General features: G+C 39.1%; 1 protein-coding gene across 2 annotated transcripts in view; it reads left to right on the top strand.

Moving 5' to 3' along the window:
* cdh13 (cadherin 13, H-cadherin (heart)) overlaps nucleotides 1-18872 on the top strand; it is a 307186-nt gene that overhangs the window by 259915 nt on the left and 28399 nt on the right. For both annotated transcript variants that reach the window (XM_067502516.1, XM_067502517.1), the window contains one exon: nucleotides 15473-15615. In XM_067502516.1, coding sequence (XP_067358617.1) covers nucleotides 15473-15615 — 143 coding nt within the window. The remainder of the gene's footprint in view (nucleotides 1-15472; nucleotides 15616-18872) is intronic.

Here is an 18872-nt window from a genome sequence, read left to right as displayed (position 1 = left end):
AATGATGCAGCTATTAATAGATTTTTTTTATGTTAAAAAGCATTTATTAAAAAATGCTTGGGGCCAAATAGAATTAGAATTTTAATGTACCTTATGAAAAACAATAACACATCACTTTGCCCTTTCTCATGTATCACTATATGCAGCTCCTTCCCTTAAAGTGACCTTAGATTGTCCCCACTCTCATTCTCCCTCTCTTCTAATGGACAAGTTATATAATTACAGCAGAAATTGAGTAGTTTTAATCCTGTTGAGTATTTAGACCAAACTATTAGGCTCTGGGGGGATTTGCTTCATGTTTCTGCTGAAGAAGGTTTCTAGCCACCTTTTGACTGGTTTAGGGGTTTTCAGGGAGTCAGATCTGCCAAGGAGAGTGACAGTGCGGAGTGGAGACGGGGAGAGCCGGACTAAAGTTTATCTCTGGTGAACATCCAAATAGACAAGTCTTTTGCTTTATATGTGGGCATTTGACAATAAGCAAATGTAGTGATGTACCCTGAAATTTGCAAAGAAGTTTAGTCAGAAAGTTTACTCATATTTTTCAAATCCTCTCGTAGACTTGATTCTTCACACTGTTCTGTTGCTAATCTAGTTGGCTGCGAAGAGGGAAAATAACTAATCTCAAGTGTCATTAAGGAAGTTTGGCTAATTTAATTAGCTCTCATTTCCAGCAACAGGACTCTCCTCAGTTGTTGAATAACTATTTACACTAAAGTAATTGATGCTTGATGGTAAAAGGAAAGACTAACAATATCCATGGCCATAGTTAAAACACAGTGTGCAGCAGAGTGTAACACATGTGCAGAGTTGGCGAGACAAATGAATTGTGCTTTTCTTTTGTTTGGTTCCTTTTTTTTTGCTTGTATAGCATGTGTGGGGTTGTTTTCTTTCAAGTGATCATAGTAAGTATTTGGTTCTTTTCTCTGCTAAAGCTCAACAGGTTGAAATAAACCAGATGTTTCCAAAGATTCTCCACTACATAGAGTAGCTAAGAACGGATAAAAGAGAATGTCATAAACAACAGGTAGGTAGGATATCTGAAGGGAAAAATTGGCAATAGCAATAAGAATGATATATCTGCAGCATGTTTTTAAAAGTAAACGTTGTCGCATGGCACCACATGTCCCGGTTTAGCCAATCCTCAGAGGCCCCCTGATTGTCCACTTCTCAGTTACAAACTTCTCCGTGTCCTCCAATCAACATTTAAGTTGTTTTTTTCCTCATGGTTTTGAAAATAGAGGAATCTCAAACAGTTGGGTCATCCATTATTCAGAAGCTGCCTGTCTACTTTCACTTCTCACCCTGGTCATATTCAAGTTAAAAGCGATGGGACTTAAAAGAAGAGGGAATGTCAGGCATGGAAACTGGCAGGTAGCTTTGAGGAGCCGAGTTAAGGGAAGAGATGGGGGGTGGGGGAGATAGACCACGATGATGACAGAGTGTATGCGAAGTAGAAAGGTGTCGAATGCTACAAAGGCTGACCTGAGAGAGGTCAGACAGAGTGATCACCTTCAGATCTGCCTGAAATCGTCACTGTCTGTGCAGGAAAGAGAGAGAAGTACAGAGGATGCAGGACAAGCAAGGCTGAAAGAGTGCGGACGGGCGAACATGAATTGCAGTGAGTGGTAATTCACCCCAGTGACTTTCACAAGAATTTAATAATACTATTAGATTTGATTGGCTGCAAATGTGTCCAGCCAGATATGCCGGGCCGGTTAAATATGCTGCTTGCTGCAAAGTGCACAAAGTACAAGGTAATGGGGATGAAACAGGAAAGTGAAGAGAAATTCAATAATACTTTTGCTGAACTTTTGCTAACTAATTCTAAAAGTTAGCCCAAAGTTGAAAGTAGCTATACCCACAACAGCAGACCACATGTGTTTGGGCAGAAGTTCGCAACTAAATGTAAAATATAACTTAATGGATTTAGCCTAAAACCACTCTGTCTTAGTCTCCCTCTCTCTCTCTCTTTCTTTCTCTCAACACATCACATTAAAAATTAACCCAGCAAAAGAATTCAAAACTCCAGATGCACTAACTGGGTCATCCATACAACTTATCAAGTTCTGGTAAAACAGTTTATGATAAAATAAGACTATAATTAGAAGCTCAGGTCCGCTCGCATAGACTATGACACGCATTTAAACTACTGTTATTTTTCTTTGGACCTGAGATATCTTCAACATAATGTGAGAGGACACTTGAATGTGCTTGGTTTACACACAAGCCTACATAATGGCCAGCAGTTTCAAGCCACTGAATGTGACTTCTCGATGCATTCTATTTTTAAAAAGCGGAATAATTATAACATATTGTCTTTTATTTTTGTGGTTTTTACCATGAAAGTGGAACACAGCGTGATGACTCTCTCATCTTCGCGCCCTTCCATCCACAAAAATGTACAGTTTTTATCTATTAATTATTTTTTTAAATAGGCCATCAACTGACAGAATAACCATTTCATCATCACCACTTTCCTGCATTTAGCAAAATGGTTATTAAAATGCGAGTACGAGACATCCAAGTAAGACCTCGGTTTCCCTTTAGGCTTGATCATCCACACTCCATCTTCTAAATCTGTTGTTTTGTAAACTTGTAACAAGGCTTCTTGTGATCTCAACCAAAATGTACGCTATTAGTGAGAAGGCATTGTGATGGCAGAACCTTTGTTGTAACTTTACTTCCTAATATGAGCAAAAACAATTTTAACTGTTGAACCAGTGATCATTAGGTACTAAATAACTAATAAAAGAAAAAATAGAAATGTGAAATAAAAGTTAAGTTTTCTGTTTAGGCCATCTGAGCGCCCTCCCCAGAGTGAAGTTCCACCCACTATGATGCCTCTGGCCATGGTAATGGACGCACAAACAATAAAGGTGATGCATGAATGGCATTGGTTGAAGCACTGCATTGCTTCAACTAAATGCCATTTATTATCAACAAGCTCTGGTGATTTTTGGCCACAGTTTGAAATTGTTCGTAACTTTTTGCCCTTTCATTTAGCCCTGCCATTTTGTTTGGAAAAATGCACCCACTCATTCAAGCATATTGTTCTTTTAGCCATGGTGCACGTCCAACATTAAAACTAACTAGGAGAGCACGTATCCAGAAGAAAATGCTTCAGAAGTGTTAATTTGCATTTCACAAGTGTCAATAAGTCACTAGTGCCATACTTAAGCTGCTGTAAGAGCAAGAACAGATTGAAAGTGAGTATCAAGGTTATTATAGTTTTACATTTTCAAATTAGTTTTTAGTTTGATGTTAGGTTTGGATTTAATTTGAATTTCCTTTTAGTTACATTAGTTTCACCATTTGATTTGTTAGTTTTAGTTTTAGTCATTTTAGTTAAGGATAAATGTTGCCCACGGCAATGTGCCAAATCTGAACAGGATGGTTGAATATTTCATCGCCACACTTCATTCCTTAAGACTACAACACAATGGTCAGACTGGCAAATCTTACTGTAAAAGTCAAGAACATAATGGAGTATTTAAGTCATGTAGGCCACATGAACAGGCATCAATAATATGACATGTGTATTCATGCATGACCAAAAAAACTATACCAGACTGATTCTTTATTTTCTACTTTAGTTCCTTTTTGCACCTTCAGTCTAATTATTGAATTATTGACAATTTTACAGTGTGTCACATAAACTGGTTGACATATTCTACCAGACTCACTGAACGGATCGCTGATCTTGTTTACTTCTTAAAGAAAAACACTTTTTGACATTTTGTGGATCCCCATGCTGCCAAATTCTAATACATTAATTGTTCATTTTTTGTGTATAATTAAACTACTAATTTTTCTTTCAATTAGTAGTTTAGTAGTTTTAGTAGTAGTACTTTAATTAGTAGTATTTTCCTCAGTGACATGTTAAAATAGCATCTAACAAGTTCTTCCATTGCTCTACAGATACAACTTTCTCAAAGCTCACACTGCAACCCTCTGTGGGACAGTCTTCTTTGCTTCTGTACTGTTTGAGGTGGCATCATTTTTGAAAAAAGCAGATAGGGTGTCATAGAAACTTTTTGATGATATGAGGTCTAGGTTTTCATTTTAATGCCACCCAGCATAGTGAAGCAGCTTGAGTCATACAGCGTCCTTAATTTCCTTCCCCCTCTTCCGTGTTCTCTTCTGGGATGTGATTATGGCCTAAGCAGATTTTAGATTTGTTTCTCATCTCTAGCAGCCTAGTAAAGGCATGCCAAACAAGTAGGAAAAGAGGAAAGAGTGAGTATTTGCAAGAGAGAGAGAGAGAAAGTGGGATCAGGGTGAGCCTTTAGTCATACAGTCAGTACGCCAGAAAATAATTAAAACCATCTTAAAAGATGCCAAGAGGAACAGAGAAAGAGGGATGCTGTGCTGTGAAGCAGGAGCAAATTGCTTTTCTTCCTGTTAATTACAGTGTTATGGTTTTCAACTGATGCAAAAAGGTGCTATTTTGCACCGTATTATGATAATAACTTTTGTGTTCTGTGTTGTGTTACTCAGGCTTGCTAATTTATGAAAATGATGTCACACACAATGAGGACGACACACTGGTGTCACTCCGTACATAGCTGGTGTGCCTTCTCTGTGCAGTCAGATGTCAAAGAAGTGTCCTTGCGCACTCCTCTTTGTTTCCGCCAGATATAAAATGCAAACCTTTCATTTTCATCTTTGATTTTCAGCCCACGGTGTGCCTGCGTTGCTCCACTGTAGCTGTTCAGCCGACACAGCAGGCCTTTGTTCAGTGTTCTCGGCGGAGTGTCTGCAGTTGTTGAGTGGAGTTGGCAGAGAGCCTCATCTAGACTTTACCTGGCTCACAGCAAACAATAGTCAACGGGCTGAAAAAAAAGCAATGACTGCCTTTGAGTCTTTGTGAGGCTGTGTAAAAGGTAAATCAAAGATAGGCTGAGTCCATATTCAGCCACACTCTTGCCTGGGTCTCATTCAGGACACTGGATCAGTAAATACAAGGAGAAGGCAGGTAGCGCTAAGAGACTGGCCTATCTGCTGCTGCCACCCACAGAGATATGCAAGAGGGAAAACAAAGTGAAAATAGAGCAATGGAAGAAAAAGAAAAAGAAATTAGCAACATTCAGACAGTTTAGTTTCATCCTGCAGCCTCCATTATTAGCCTTCACCTTTTTCAAAGCTTTTTCAATCCCCATTAAACTCAGGTGCCTGCTAGTTGTGTTGTGTGGTAACTGTTTTAATGTGTTGGTATGAGAGCTGCATGTTGACGATGAAGAATGACAAGAGAGACTTTTCCCCATGTTTAAATCTTTGTCACAGCACTGCATATGCTTTAATTGAAATGTCTTTACATACTTTTGTGCCCACATTCCTTTACACCTCCTTCCAACTTCATACTTTTCTCACTGTTAATGTACGAAATTCTCCACTGAATCTCTATGACAGATGATTGATGTGGCAGGCGCCAGCGTTTGTTTTCGCCTTTCACAGCACTGTCACATTTATTTCTCCTGTATAGACCTGCTGCACTGTGCTGATACAGAGCTGAAATATGAGCAGGTGCAATGTGGGTAATTTGTCCACATGGCCCGGAGCATTGGTTGGCTAAAAAGTGTGCAGCCCAGCTTATTTTAAAGTTGAAATCCAGGCAACAGTGTTTGACCAAGGTGTTTATAGATGACCCCAAAGGAGTCACTTATTTTCCAAGTACAATGGCCAAATTCTCTTTCTCCCCTTGTCATTGAAACTCAGTAGAAAGAAAAGTATTACTGCAGATCAGAACGAATCCAAATGTTTTGACCTCTGAGTCATATTCCTATAAATTCCCCACTTTACCTCAGCAACTTATGTTTAAAAAGATACAGTATGTAGAACGTGTTTTCTGTTCTTAACTACAATGTCTATGTGAGAGATTGTCAAGGCCCCATGCACACTGAACAATGAGAGAATTGTAGTAATAAGGGCAACTACTAGAAAAACTACATACTTTTGAGATAACTATGTAAAATACATTTTAATTCTCTCTACAAGCAAGCATTAATTTTACAATCGTAATAGTCAAAAGTCTGTCTGGCCACCTACTTCTCCATGTGTGGTTTTGAGGTTTGCTTGAAATAAGAACTTGGCCACTGTACACTACAATTCCCACTGTGTGAAAATCTTTTCAAACAGCACCCTAGTGAGTTGATCCTGTTGTCAGGATAAATGGCTTAAACCTGTGAAAACTCATTTTTTATTAACTTTGTGGAAGGCTGTAAATACAACACTGAACACGGACTGCAAACTTGTTGCCTATTTAAAGAGCCAGCAGATAGAGAGCAACATTAGTTTTCATTTCTACCCACATGGTGAACATACAGTATGTCTTATATTTATTCTACTTAAAGCTCTGTTTTTGGTCTCCACTTACCACTGAGAATGTGTGTCTTCAGCAGCCACTGCTCCCTTTTGTTCATCACTAACCTAATACCAACTTTCCTTTATTTCATTTGGTTCTAAGCCAGTTGTGTAAAATCAGCTTTTAGAGGTGCAGCAGCGAAAAACAACACTAAAAAGTAAAGAGAAAATGTGGTTAAATTTCAGGGTCCAAACCAAATCAATAAGCTAAATACAGCACTACAACACTACAAAGCATAAAGTGAATTATAAATGACTTTGGATCCTCTGGCAGTGAGTTAGTCTGAACAGCCCAAGTCTGAATGCCCATCGAGACCCTTCACTATATGCACATGTTCCTGACCTTTTTTTTCCCAAAAAAATCTTTTATAATTTCTTTACTTCCATTCACTGTTTTGAACCCCGGTGGAACTCTAAGCCCTTTCCACCATAGCATAAGTCAGGTAACTGATGTTACAACTGGTGAAATGAGAGGAGACAGGGTGGAGGCTGAAATGAGAAAGAGGGAGAATTTGTTTTCATTATACACTTATTCACATTAACACTGTCAAGCTTCTCTGTCTTATCTTATTTCTTTGCTTCAAATTTGGATGAAGTCTACAGCTGTTACAGCCAAACACCAGTCTCCACAACCCCTGTACTTTTACTGTGTCTCTCTTGATTGATGTCCTCATATCTATTGCTCACACACTCCACAGCTCTTAGATAGAAACAAGACTATTAACATTGGCTCGGTGCCGCTTCCTCTCTCTCAGTAAGTTAGACTCCAATCACTGGAAGATCTTGCTGGCAGGAGAGAGAGAAGATAGTGATAGAGAGACAGATAAAGAAGGCACGGGCCAACAAATTGAGTGAATACAGAAAGCACAAGAAAGAAAGTCAAAGAAACAGAGGAAAGAGAAGAGGGGTAGTGAGAGAAATGGCTAATAGGTTTTGCTATAATATGCTGTCATTGCCACCCAAGTGTATGAATGTACACTTATCTGAGTTGCAGTGCACAGCAGAAAACTGAAAATAGGGATCAGTGACACCTAAAATAGCTAGACTAAGCTTTGCTCTTGGTATGTATGCCTGTAAAGGCTGTGTTAGGGAAAGAAAACAGAATTTGCATTAAACTACAGTAAGTGTTGCATAAATTGAATTCAGTTTTATATTAAAGTTTCACAGGAGTACAAAAGGCTCCGCTTATCAAGTGACCAAACAGAGCAGAGGTACATGACCTTCTGCTGACTTTACAGACACATACTTAACACCAATTTGAATATTCAAATTGGATGCTTTTCCCTTAACCTCAAATATTATAAGTCATTATGCTTTAAAGCTCCATGGAAACACCTGGGAGTCACATGTTGCAGCAGTGTTGTTTGACACTGATCTTTGTCTCATTATGCATCACTATCTTCTTCTTACTGCTGGGCATTTTAATCAGGGAAACAGTAGTCAAGCTCCACACCATCCCCTGTAAATGATGTGACACTTGCAACACCCTGATATACAATAGGTGTAATGAACTCTGCCACTAAAAGAAATTATGTTTTTCTCACATAAAAACGAACATTAATTTACTGCAATGTGCACTGGCATATGTTTTACATTATGGTTTTCAATGGACCTAACAAGATATTATTCTGCACTTTGCTATGGTTAAAACTATGAGGCTTATAATTGCTAATTTATGAAGATTATTTTACATGCAATGAGCACGACACACGGGTGTCACACACTGTGTGTAGTATGCAGATGCTACTCTCTTGTGCATAGCTTGTGTGCCTTTTTCGTCTATGCGGTCGTTTGTAACCCTGCCACCAATTCAAACCAATTTACCTTTTAAAATCAGTATATGCATGCCAGGACCAGTTGTCCGTGATTGTTACGGTTGTTTTTTGCAACCTAATGTTCCACATGTAGAGAGGGAGGTGGGTTGCATGAGTATCTATCACGCCGCTGGAAAGCTGCAATGTGCTCAGCAGAAAAACAGGCTGAGCTTAAAGGGAGAGATGGATGGGAGGCACAGGCTCCGTGCCAGCAGGCAAGGCAGGCAGCAGGGGGCCCCCGAGGGCTGACAACACTTATTCTATGTACAGAACTAACTGTGTGCAAAGCTTGCAATGACAGTATCAGTCGCAGACCTCCCTAAGAGGGCCCCAACTCTCGCTCCAATTAGCACTTGATTCAGTGTAAACAAACAGGTCTAATGAAACCAGGAAAGTGGAGAGGAGCTATCGTTCTGCGAGCGAAAGAAAGAGGAAGAGTGGAAAAAGAGCAAGACAGTGGTAAGTGAGGCATAACTATTAAATATAATACTAAATAGTGTTCGCTAAATGCTGCTAGTGTTGCTGTAATTGTGGTGAAGAGACAGTTGAATAACAGAAGTTCCACACTTATCCCGTTGTTTCTTTTTTTTACTTTGACATTTAACATGAGCTAGCTTAGCTAACAAAGTTAGCAGAGCAGCCTAATGTGTCCAACTTTGCTGGGGTCACCAGAAGAGAACTTCTTAGCCTCGTTAGCAGCCTCCAAGTAATCAGCTAACTCGGATAATACTTCTTTTGTGGTAAACTGCCGTGTCCAACTGTCAAGTTATGAATGCTAAGTTATGGAATTTAGATGCAAAGAAATTTGGACAAGTTTTCTATAAATCACTACTGTGCATTACAGTAAGTTATTGTGCTATGTGCAGTGTGGTGTGGTGTGAATTTTATTGTATTTTCCATATCTAGCATACCAAGCATAGCGGTTTTATATTGGATAAACTTTTGCCTAAGGCCCCAACAGACTCTAGTATCGCCACTGGATGGAGGTCAGCTTATGCTCTGGGAGTTTAATATGTTCTCTAACCTGATCTGTGGCTGTGGATGTTTGACTAGGGGGCTCTGAACAATTGGTGTGTGTGTGTGCGCGTGTATGTGTGTGAATGCGACTCCAGCTGTGCAATTGTGACTTAAATAGGGAAAAAAGGAGAAAAGAATAATTGAAAGTCAAACTCTGACATTGTGGCCAAACTGCAATTATTTTAAAAACCTATAATCATAATCTGTCTTCTCATTGATGTTTATGATACACATCAAATGGTGGGGCTTCAGAAAGTATTCACTGTTGTTTCATACTATGGTGCTTCTATTTCTGACCAGCAATCAACACTCAATAGTCCAGGATGAACTTTTTGCAAATTTACAATAACAACTTTAAAAAGTAAAATCTTTTACAAGAATCATTTACTAAGCAATTTGAAGAAGCTTCTTTGGCAATAATTACAAGTTGAGGATTTGAGTAGTTTGATCTACTTTTTCTTGCAAATGCCCTTGAGCTATGTCTGACTGGGCCTTTTTTTGCTAAAACAGTATTGGACTAATGGTTTTAAGCTGCAATATTTTAGGAAAAGACAGTAATTTAAGTTCGTCTCACTCCCCATTAGGAATCCAACTCTGTTTGACAGTTGTGTATTGTCCTCTGCGGCTCTAGATTAGCTCTCTGAGGTTTACAAACAATAACCTGATGATGTCATACTGTAGTGAGGTCAGCAAGATTACCTCCTTTGGGCTTGAAACTTCAAATTTTTACCAGCAAGCCTGAGTTACAGCCTGAAGGTGTACCGTTTAAAAGCAGTGGGTTTTTAAGAGGCAACCAGGGTCTAATAACAGATGCTATTGAACTGATTCATGAGAAATGTAACTCCTAGAGTGATTCGAGCTTGAACGACATATTTCAGGGACTAAAAGTCAAGATATCTGGGCCTCTGATGTTTGACTTTAACCACTCATTTTAAAAATGAATCCCATGTGGGTTTCGCTGCATTTTGACTCTGCAATACTTAGTCACTGGAGTTCCCCTTTTAGGCAGAGAAAGGTACGATTCATGTTGAAAGAACAGTTGTTCTCAATGTGGGGAGGGGACCGATGTTTAAAGATAATTCTGTTATTTCCTGAATTACTTGCATTGTCCACAATTACCATACAGACACTATTGGTGCGTTCCATTTATCTTGGAAGTTGGAATTCAGAGCTGAAAATGTCATGACACCTGAGATTCACTGCATTTCACATGACCAGCCAGGTTACCATATAACAACATTTCTAGCCAAGTTAGCAATGGTTAGCAATAGCAATTTCTAACAAAGCATCATGCTGTATTTTGTGCATACAAATGCTGTAGCAACTCATAACCTGGACAGAGCTTTGTGTATGACTATTTTAATAAGACACAAATAAGATGGAAATTTCAACTCTGTTGTTGAACAGAGCAGCCAGTTAATATACTCGACTTGGAAGAAATCTTTACAAGTACAAATGAAGCTTCCCTTTTCACTTTGGCTAGTTGTCAGCCTGCAGCGTTGATTAGTTTGTTTACGGATACATTGACCTCTGTTGTTTTCCGAAAACTATTAAAAAAGTTTTACTTTTAACATCTGTATGGTGATTGTGTACAATACAATTCATTTAGAAAATGCAAACAATTACCACTTAAACAAATTCCATCAAAATAACCAAATGACCTGTTATCTTTAGTGCGTTTACAAACCCCAAAGTCAAGAAAACAAAGTCATAGACATCATATACAAATAACAAGCTTTTTAAAAAAATACTTTACAAATACCATAAAGCAAAATAAAAATCCTAATAATAAATTTGTGTTGACTACATGCCAAGTAGCTCAGTACATGTTTACTGTCGGATTAAAAATGGATTTCCTAATGTTTTTTATAGAATAAGACATGATAACGTTAAGATGGGTAGCTGAATCGTCCTTGAGAAATTACTTGACTGAAAATCCCACATATTTCCACTGTGTAAAAAACCCATTTGTGTGAGAAGCACATTTGCTTTTTTACATTTCAGTCCATTTAACATTGCTCTTAATGGCAAAAGAATACAATACGTCAGTTAAGATTTATTGAGCAAACCATTTAAGATCATTATATTTATGTCATGTACAAACGAGATGAACAAACCATCTAATGAAGCTAACTGAAAAGCACTTTAGTTGTGAACTTCTACATAAGAAAAGTGCATTGTCCAAGTTAGAAACCTCCAGTATTAGTTTATATAGTTGAAGTGAAAAAATGCCCAAACAACTGCAGTAAATTGTTGCTACTTAGAGGAGGCACCAGCCATTTCTTAGTTAAGGGAAGCAAATAGGAAACGATAATCAGCATTTATGCAAGGATCTTCGTTTTTCAGTACTCACCACTCAGCTTTTATCCTCTACTCTAAATTGGCTCCTATCACAGTCTCTCTCTCTCTTAATCTGTGTATCCCACCCACCTGCTAATGACACACAAACACATGCAAATGCACAGAATGTATACCAGCATTTTACTCCTGACGTAACTGGATTACAAATAGACGTCAAGTCCCCTTTCTCCCCCTGCCCACAGATGCCTTTTGAGTTTTCCGAGAAAACTGAGGAACAAAGCTCAGAGCTGTCTCGAGACATTCACAGGTCGATAGCAAAGTGCCACTCGCTGATCGGAACTTCTAAATTACCTGTCAAAAGAAATTATTTACCTCTTCAATATGAATTGGTTAAAACTCTCTTTTTTATTTTATTGTACATCAGTTTGTGCCAGATAGTGTCTGCATTATATATTTGTTTGTTTTTTTATGTTTTTGCACAATTTTTCTAGTGCAGGTTTGTCAAATGGGAGTCCTTCTGCTAAATTAGATTAAAATGTAAGGAAATAAAATCAAGTTTGAACCACAATTTAAGTGTACTCTTTGTTTTTAATAAACACTGAGACAATGGCTTCTTATATGTAAAAGACTTTTGTAAAGTTGGTATGATGGAGCTCGTCCTGGATCTCCTCTAGCATCCAGACAGATGTAGCACTACATGCCTGCCCTAGCCAGACTCCTCTGTGTCCTCTTACTGATAAGGGTGATCCCCTACCAAAACATACATACCTATTCACACATGTGCTCACACAACCCCCGACTGCGATCTGATGCCAGCTATAGCAGAACAGAGTAGCTCCTAAGGGTCCAGCTCTGGGGTCCAGTGGAAAGAGGAATGTAACAGGCAGTTCACTGTAACACTGCGGTCACTGTGGGCCTCATGACAATGCTTTTTCTGTCAGTCAAGCAGAAATCTGGACAAATCACCTCTGCGTCTTGAGAATTATTTTATAGTGCAGGCAGAACAGACAAGACACTTTTGTGTTTATGTCGCTTGCTTTTGTGTGTGCATGTCCACAGTGGGTGTGCGCATCTGTAGCTAAATGCGGACATATGTGGTCATTGTGTTTGTGCGCTGTCTCATTTGTTGACTGATTTGTTTGGGCCTGCTCTGCTTTTGGAGATAAACACGTATCACTAGATATGAATATTCCTAATGGCTTTTTAATGTCTTTCTAATTTGCCCTTTAACGGGCTCTAATGGACTGTCCCCGTGTTTGCACAGAGAGGAGGAATAGTTGCTCTGATTCATTTAGTGGTTATCTTTTGAGCCTGCACTAAAGCAGACAGGAGTTTTGCACTTCTGCAGAAAGGCAACTGTAGTAAACACATTGTACTGTACCTTAATATTTACCTTCCAACAGTCTGTGTAGCTCTATTGTGTTTGGCCTTTAGCTATCAAATATACCTCATGTCTAAAAGAGGTTCCCAGTGTTTGAGCTTTAGGGTGATACGGATTTATATGGATTGAAAATGTTCATTTAAAGGAATGTTTTGGGGCTGCGTACAGGCTGGTCGGGCTGCTCTTCTGATTTCCACACTTCAATCCCAGGTTAACACAGGGGGATTTTTACTTTCGTCTGAAAGATGAAGCAGGACAGAATGTTTGCGCTATACAGCGCAATTTTCCAAGCTTGTAGTTGTTGTTGTATTCATTGTTACAGTACAGTTTACAGGGTTTTTAGGCTAGAATCAACATTGAATTTGAAAGCAAGAAAAAAAGCCCTAACACTAACTGAAAATAGGGCTGAATTTTAGTTTAACATATATAATCGTTATTAAAAAAGTCATTTTACTTTTTATGCACTTTTTTGGCTATAATTTGCTTTACTGCAGCTTCTTATCAGCTGACCTACTGTACACACTAATACTAACATACATTAATAAGATATTAAAAAATAAGAATACAGTTATCTTTGTACCAGAATGCATAGATGCATTACACTTTAGATATATTGATATATATGTACATATGTGGCATCAAATGCCCTAGCTGCTTGTTTTCAAATGAGTGTGTGCTTGTGCGTGTTCCTGTCACAGTGTGGTCATGATGAAACAGTGATGTAACACTAAACTCAAAGTGTGCATCTGATAGTCAGCAATGGGAGTAAGACATATGGAGGTTAATAACATGTGAGCTTGCCTCTGTTAAACAGAGGCGGAGCAACAACTTTATGAATTGTGTGTTTGCATGGGTGTATGTGTGTGTGTTTAAGAAAAAGACAGGCAAGCAGTAAGAGAGCATGTACAATGATCTACAGTACGTGTTATTATCAATAGTGCATTTAACCTCCCAACAGTGCCTCTTCTGTCAGAGTAAAACATATGTGTTGGTTAACAGTAGTAATCAGTGGCAAGGAAAGTGTGTGTGAGTGAGAGCAAGAGGGGAAAGGTGTGAGCAGAGGTTGATTGCGAAGCCATTTCCCAAGGCTTTGTCGCGCTCTGTTAGCTGAAGAGCTCCATTTCAAAGACAATTTGTCTACTGCTGAGCACTTTGGCAAAGAGTGGCCTTGTGGTGAAGAAAGTCTGTAGTCTTGTGTCTGTGTGTAAGAGAAACTTTTAACTGCCTGTATGTTCCTTTAGTGCATGTTTGACTGATGCTTCACAGATCAAGAGCTTAAATTCATATAAGCTTGTGTGTGTGTGTGTGTGTGTGTGTGCACCAGAGCTCCTAAATAAACCACTTGTAACATTAACACAGACACAAGCCCCTTCCATTCGCCATCTGCCAGCCATCAGTGACCGGATGAGTGGCCGCATTAGCAGGGTCGTGATCTGCTCTTCGGCTCGTTTTCAAGGCAAAGTTATCTTGGCCGTTTGCCCACAAGATAACTGGAGCGGTCCTCCATCATCTTCAAACCTCAGCCCCTGCAAGAGCTGCGGCTTCTGAAGTCTCACAGAGGTGGAGCATATCCACAAGAAGTGAATCTGGGCCAATGTTCACACATTATTCCAGTTCACTCAGCACCTTATGAGACCTCTGATTTCTAATTATTGTCCCACTTTCTTCCACTAAACAAACCTTAATTGAAATGGTGAGTTCTTGGACATACTGTCCCATGTGGATCTTCTGTGGTGTTATTAGCAGTGTTGTCACTTGCAGCACCTTGTTAAAGACAACAATAAAAGTGCAATATGTATTATTCTATAATTAATTTCAACCCCTCCTTATTTCAGTATTGCAATTCAATTTATTCCCCAACATTAAAGACCTTTTCTCAGCTTCACTTGGGACATGCATATGTCTGAAAGTACACATATCATAATCAGATACATTCCGCAAATGCACACAGTCAATTAATATCTACACTTCTTGTGTCTGCAGTAACTTGTATAGCATCTTCATTCAGATGGTGAAACCCTTTTAACTGGTGGTATAGTTTTATTAAAAGTTTTTGTGTTGATCATATATACCACTATACCATCGTATCATTCTTCAAGATACACTGAAACTACTTGTTTATAGATGTACTGGACATCGGGGTTTCAGCTGCTCTTTTTTTTTTTTTTTGCTGTACTCTGAACTGATCTTCCAGAAAATGTGAGCAATGAAGCATGTTAATGTTGAATGTATATTAAGAAAAATGTTAGCTTTGTGTTTTTTTTTTTTTCTTTCAATCATAGTATGTAAAGAAATGTTTTGTTTCCTAAATCGATTTTAAAAAACCCTCACTTGCTGTATTTCTAAATAGAAATATTTTTAAAGGAGAATTCAGTCAACTGATGCACTACACTTTAAGTGGACAAATATGGAGTTTGTTCAAATGTCTGTGTTTTCTGATGCTGTCTGTATGGATTTGTCTGCCAGGTTGATTGATGGAACCCAAAAATATAAGACCAAAATAAACGGGAAAACTTGTCTTTATGATAGACTGTGTATTTGATATCGGGTGCCAATATGATCAAAACATCTTCTTTTTCATTTTTAATTTTTCCTTCAGATATGCTGTTCTGCGAGACCCAGCAGGCTGGCTGAGTGTGAACCCAGTCAGAGGAACTGTCAACACTTCTGCCTCGCTGGACCGTGAGTCTCCTTTTGTCCATGACAATAAATACACAGCTGTCTTCATCGCCACAGATAATGGTGAGTCACAGATGCCCTGTATAAAAATGAGAGAAGGCAGTTAGACTTAAGTAGTGTGTGTTATATTTTAAAATGTATATAACCTTCACATAAATTAAAATTCTTCTTTTTCTGGATTGATACTTTCTGAGAAACAATCATTTGATGGCTGAAGATAAAACCACAAAAACTGTCAACATAATACTATCCATATATATATAAAAAATATAATATGAGTGTTTCATAGGGTGTCAACTTAATGAAGTGGCTGCATGCAAACTAATTTGATCTTATTTTTATTTTACAAAGAATTCCTACTACTGTATGTGTGTCTGTACCAAATTGTTGTGCAAAACATGGAAATAGTACAATCAAATCCTGCATCTGCATATAAGTAGAGTGCACACTTGGAAAGGACTCACCCTGTCTGTTCATTTCACCTGGCCATGGTGAAACTCTCTTTATCCCTGGGTGACAATGGGATGGTCTTAAGTGGCGCTGCCTCTATCAGACCATATGGTGACTGTTGGGCAGTGTCAGTGGAGCTGCTGCTCGGAGACTTTCCAAGGCACAGATGAAAGTGTCGAGAGCTCTGGCGCTTCAACCTTTTTTCTCTTTGCTTCTCTCTCCTTCTCATCATCCCTGTGTGTCTTTGTCTCTTTGTCCCCCTCTTTCTCTGTCTCTCCCCCTCTCCCTATCAATCTATCTGGTCTCCTGTGCTCAGGGAGATTCTGACAGATCCATTAGAGGAACTGAGAGATTCTATTAGTAGGCAGCAGAATAGCACTGTTGTGCTGGGGAATTCGGTAGCCTGAGAAAGATGAGCGTTGAAAAAGGAGTAATGATGGGGGAGGAGGAGAAGGTGGAGGAGGTGGAAGGGTCAAGGGAAGAAGAGAAAGGAATGAACATAGGGGATATAACAGGAAAACGATATAGAGCCAAGGATGTGGAGAAGAAGAGAAACGGTAAAGATTATAAGTTGGCAGGGCAGGAAGTAAGATTAGTGTTGGAGCCAGAAGAAAGGTTAAGATGATACAGCTTAATATTATTGTGATTTTTAAACAAATTAATGCCTAAGGTTGAAACATGTAACCTGTGATTTATTTTCTCCTGTTGCCATATTTCAAAATAATGTTAGAAAGTGCTTTTGGGAATTAGGACCCTCATTGCCACACTGTTATTTGTTTGTGTAGTTTACATGTAGAGGAGGGCATCAAACTTCTGTAACTGATTCTTAACAACTGTCAAGTACTGAAAATTTGGCATCAAATGTGTTTACTCTAAGTGAGGTCCCAAACATGGTTCAAGTGAGTGCAGATGCTTCAAGCAAAGTTGATTTCATGCATGGTTGTGCTGTTGAGTGTGTCACCAGAAAATCCTAATGTGACGCAAACATGAGGTGCAATATGAGTTTTGCTTCTTGGGGAACTGTAGCATGAAACAATGTGAGAAAGTTAGCTCATGATTATGAGTTAAAGTTGTATGTCCGCTCGGGAGTGAACAACATTTGACCTTTTGGGTTATTTATCATTTGCACAGTTTAACCAAGGAAGCACGTGAATATAGTTAACAATACCTTTACCAATTTCATGGCAGTCCATCAAAGAGTTAATTTAAAATCAACCTCCTGATGATTCTAGAGAAAACATCACAGGATTATCAAAGTTGTGAGGTTACAAAAAATTGGGGCAGTCCTGGGCCTAAAAGATCCTTGTTCTATTGGATGTTGAGGTCTTGCACTGTAGTGAACACTTTGACCTGCTTGAAAGATTAAGTTATTAGGATTGAGTTATTAGGATTCATCTACTGGGGAAGATAAACTTTCATGACAATCTATCCAGTAGTTCTTGAGAGTAAAACAAAGCATCAGTAAAAACCACCCTTATAGAAGACCTTAGATGAAAGGTCAGTCACGTCAAGGTCAGTTTGATTTAACTTCTGGTGACCATGAATTTTTGTATACTACCACATTTTATAGCAATCCATCCAAGAATGCTTGCTGCATTTTGAGTTTGGACCCAAATGGTGGCCTGACATTAATCCTACCTTGAGTCAAACCATAAAACACAAACTGCACTCCATCTTATTTATGTCTAAGATGCAAGTGGTGACATAGATTAGTTGCACTTCTGTCTGCGCTGCTCCAAGGACACAGTTCTGCCAGGAATTACCTACAGACATGTAGGTGAGCAGAACCATAAAAATGTATTTTACAACTTAGTTTGTCAATGCTTGAATGCATGGGGTTCATGTGCATGTGGTTGTGATGTGAGCAGAATATTGACAGCTGCTCGACCCATGCCTCACCAGTTTTGCTGCATTCTCTGTTATTAACAGGCCAAATTTGCTCCTTCCCTGTACCGTTCTGCACAGTGATTGCATGACAACCCCCTATGTCGACTACCAGCACAAATATTGATTGATGTACATCTTCATCTAAATGAGGAGCCTTCAGATGAAAACATGCTATATTGCACCGGAGAGGAAAAAGAAATAGTATTGTAAGTTAGCAAGGGAGGAGGCTACACAAAAAAAACCTTTGGAAAACATTGAAAGCAAGAAAACAAGAAAGGAAAAGTAGAAGTAGAAAAAACAGAAGAACACAGAATCTGTTGGTTCAACAAGCTAGTGAAGTAACAATAATGTTGATGTCAAGGTCGGGGGTCATCTCACCTGGAGAATTTGTAGCAGTGAAGTCTGCAGTCTGGAGGTTACACTCTGTTGCCATAGCAATCAACTGCACTTGCAGGAAAGGCCAACTGAGCCATCACTTCATGATGTGTAAAGTTGTAGACTTGAATAAATGTCGGATTGCCATTGTGCTTACACCTAAACGTATGTGTGTGTGCATGCATGAGTGTAAATGTGTTTGCCACCAAGCACTGGTGCTCGCAGTCATCCTTGCATCTGTATTTGTGCACGCTGTCTCACTCCTCCCGTCATGTGTTTCCGTTTTTCGGTTAATGACTGAAAAGCCTCAACCCAGTTTTGCCTGGGCAGAGACACCTGGCAGGCCTGCAGAGCAGAACGATATTGTTTGAGGAGATATTGTTTCAACCTGAGCAGTGGGCTTGATGGGCTGTTTATATAAACTCTCATCAGTATCTGCTGGTTTTTGCGTGCCAACAAATTCTCTTCTGCTCTCTGATTTCCCACTGGGACGCCAGCTGTTCCTGCATCTTACCCCCTTCTTTTTCTTTCACATTAGTTTTTGCATCCAGCGTTTGCAGATCTATGTGTTTGTGTGTGGGAGGAGTGAAGTTGTGTGTGGTTATCCT

This window comes from Channa argus, chromosome 4, assembly GCF_033026475.1.
Source record: "Channa argus isolate prfri chromosome 4, Channa argus male v1.0, whole genome shotgun sequence".
NCBI lineage: Eukaryota > Metazoa > Chordata > Actinopteri > Anabantiformes > Channidae > Channa > Channa argus.
This window is presented reverse-complemented; position numbering and strand designations above follow the sequence as displayed.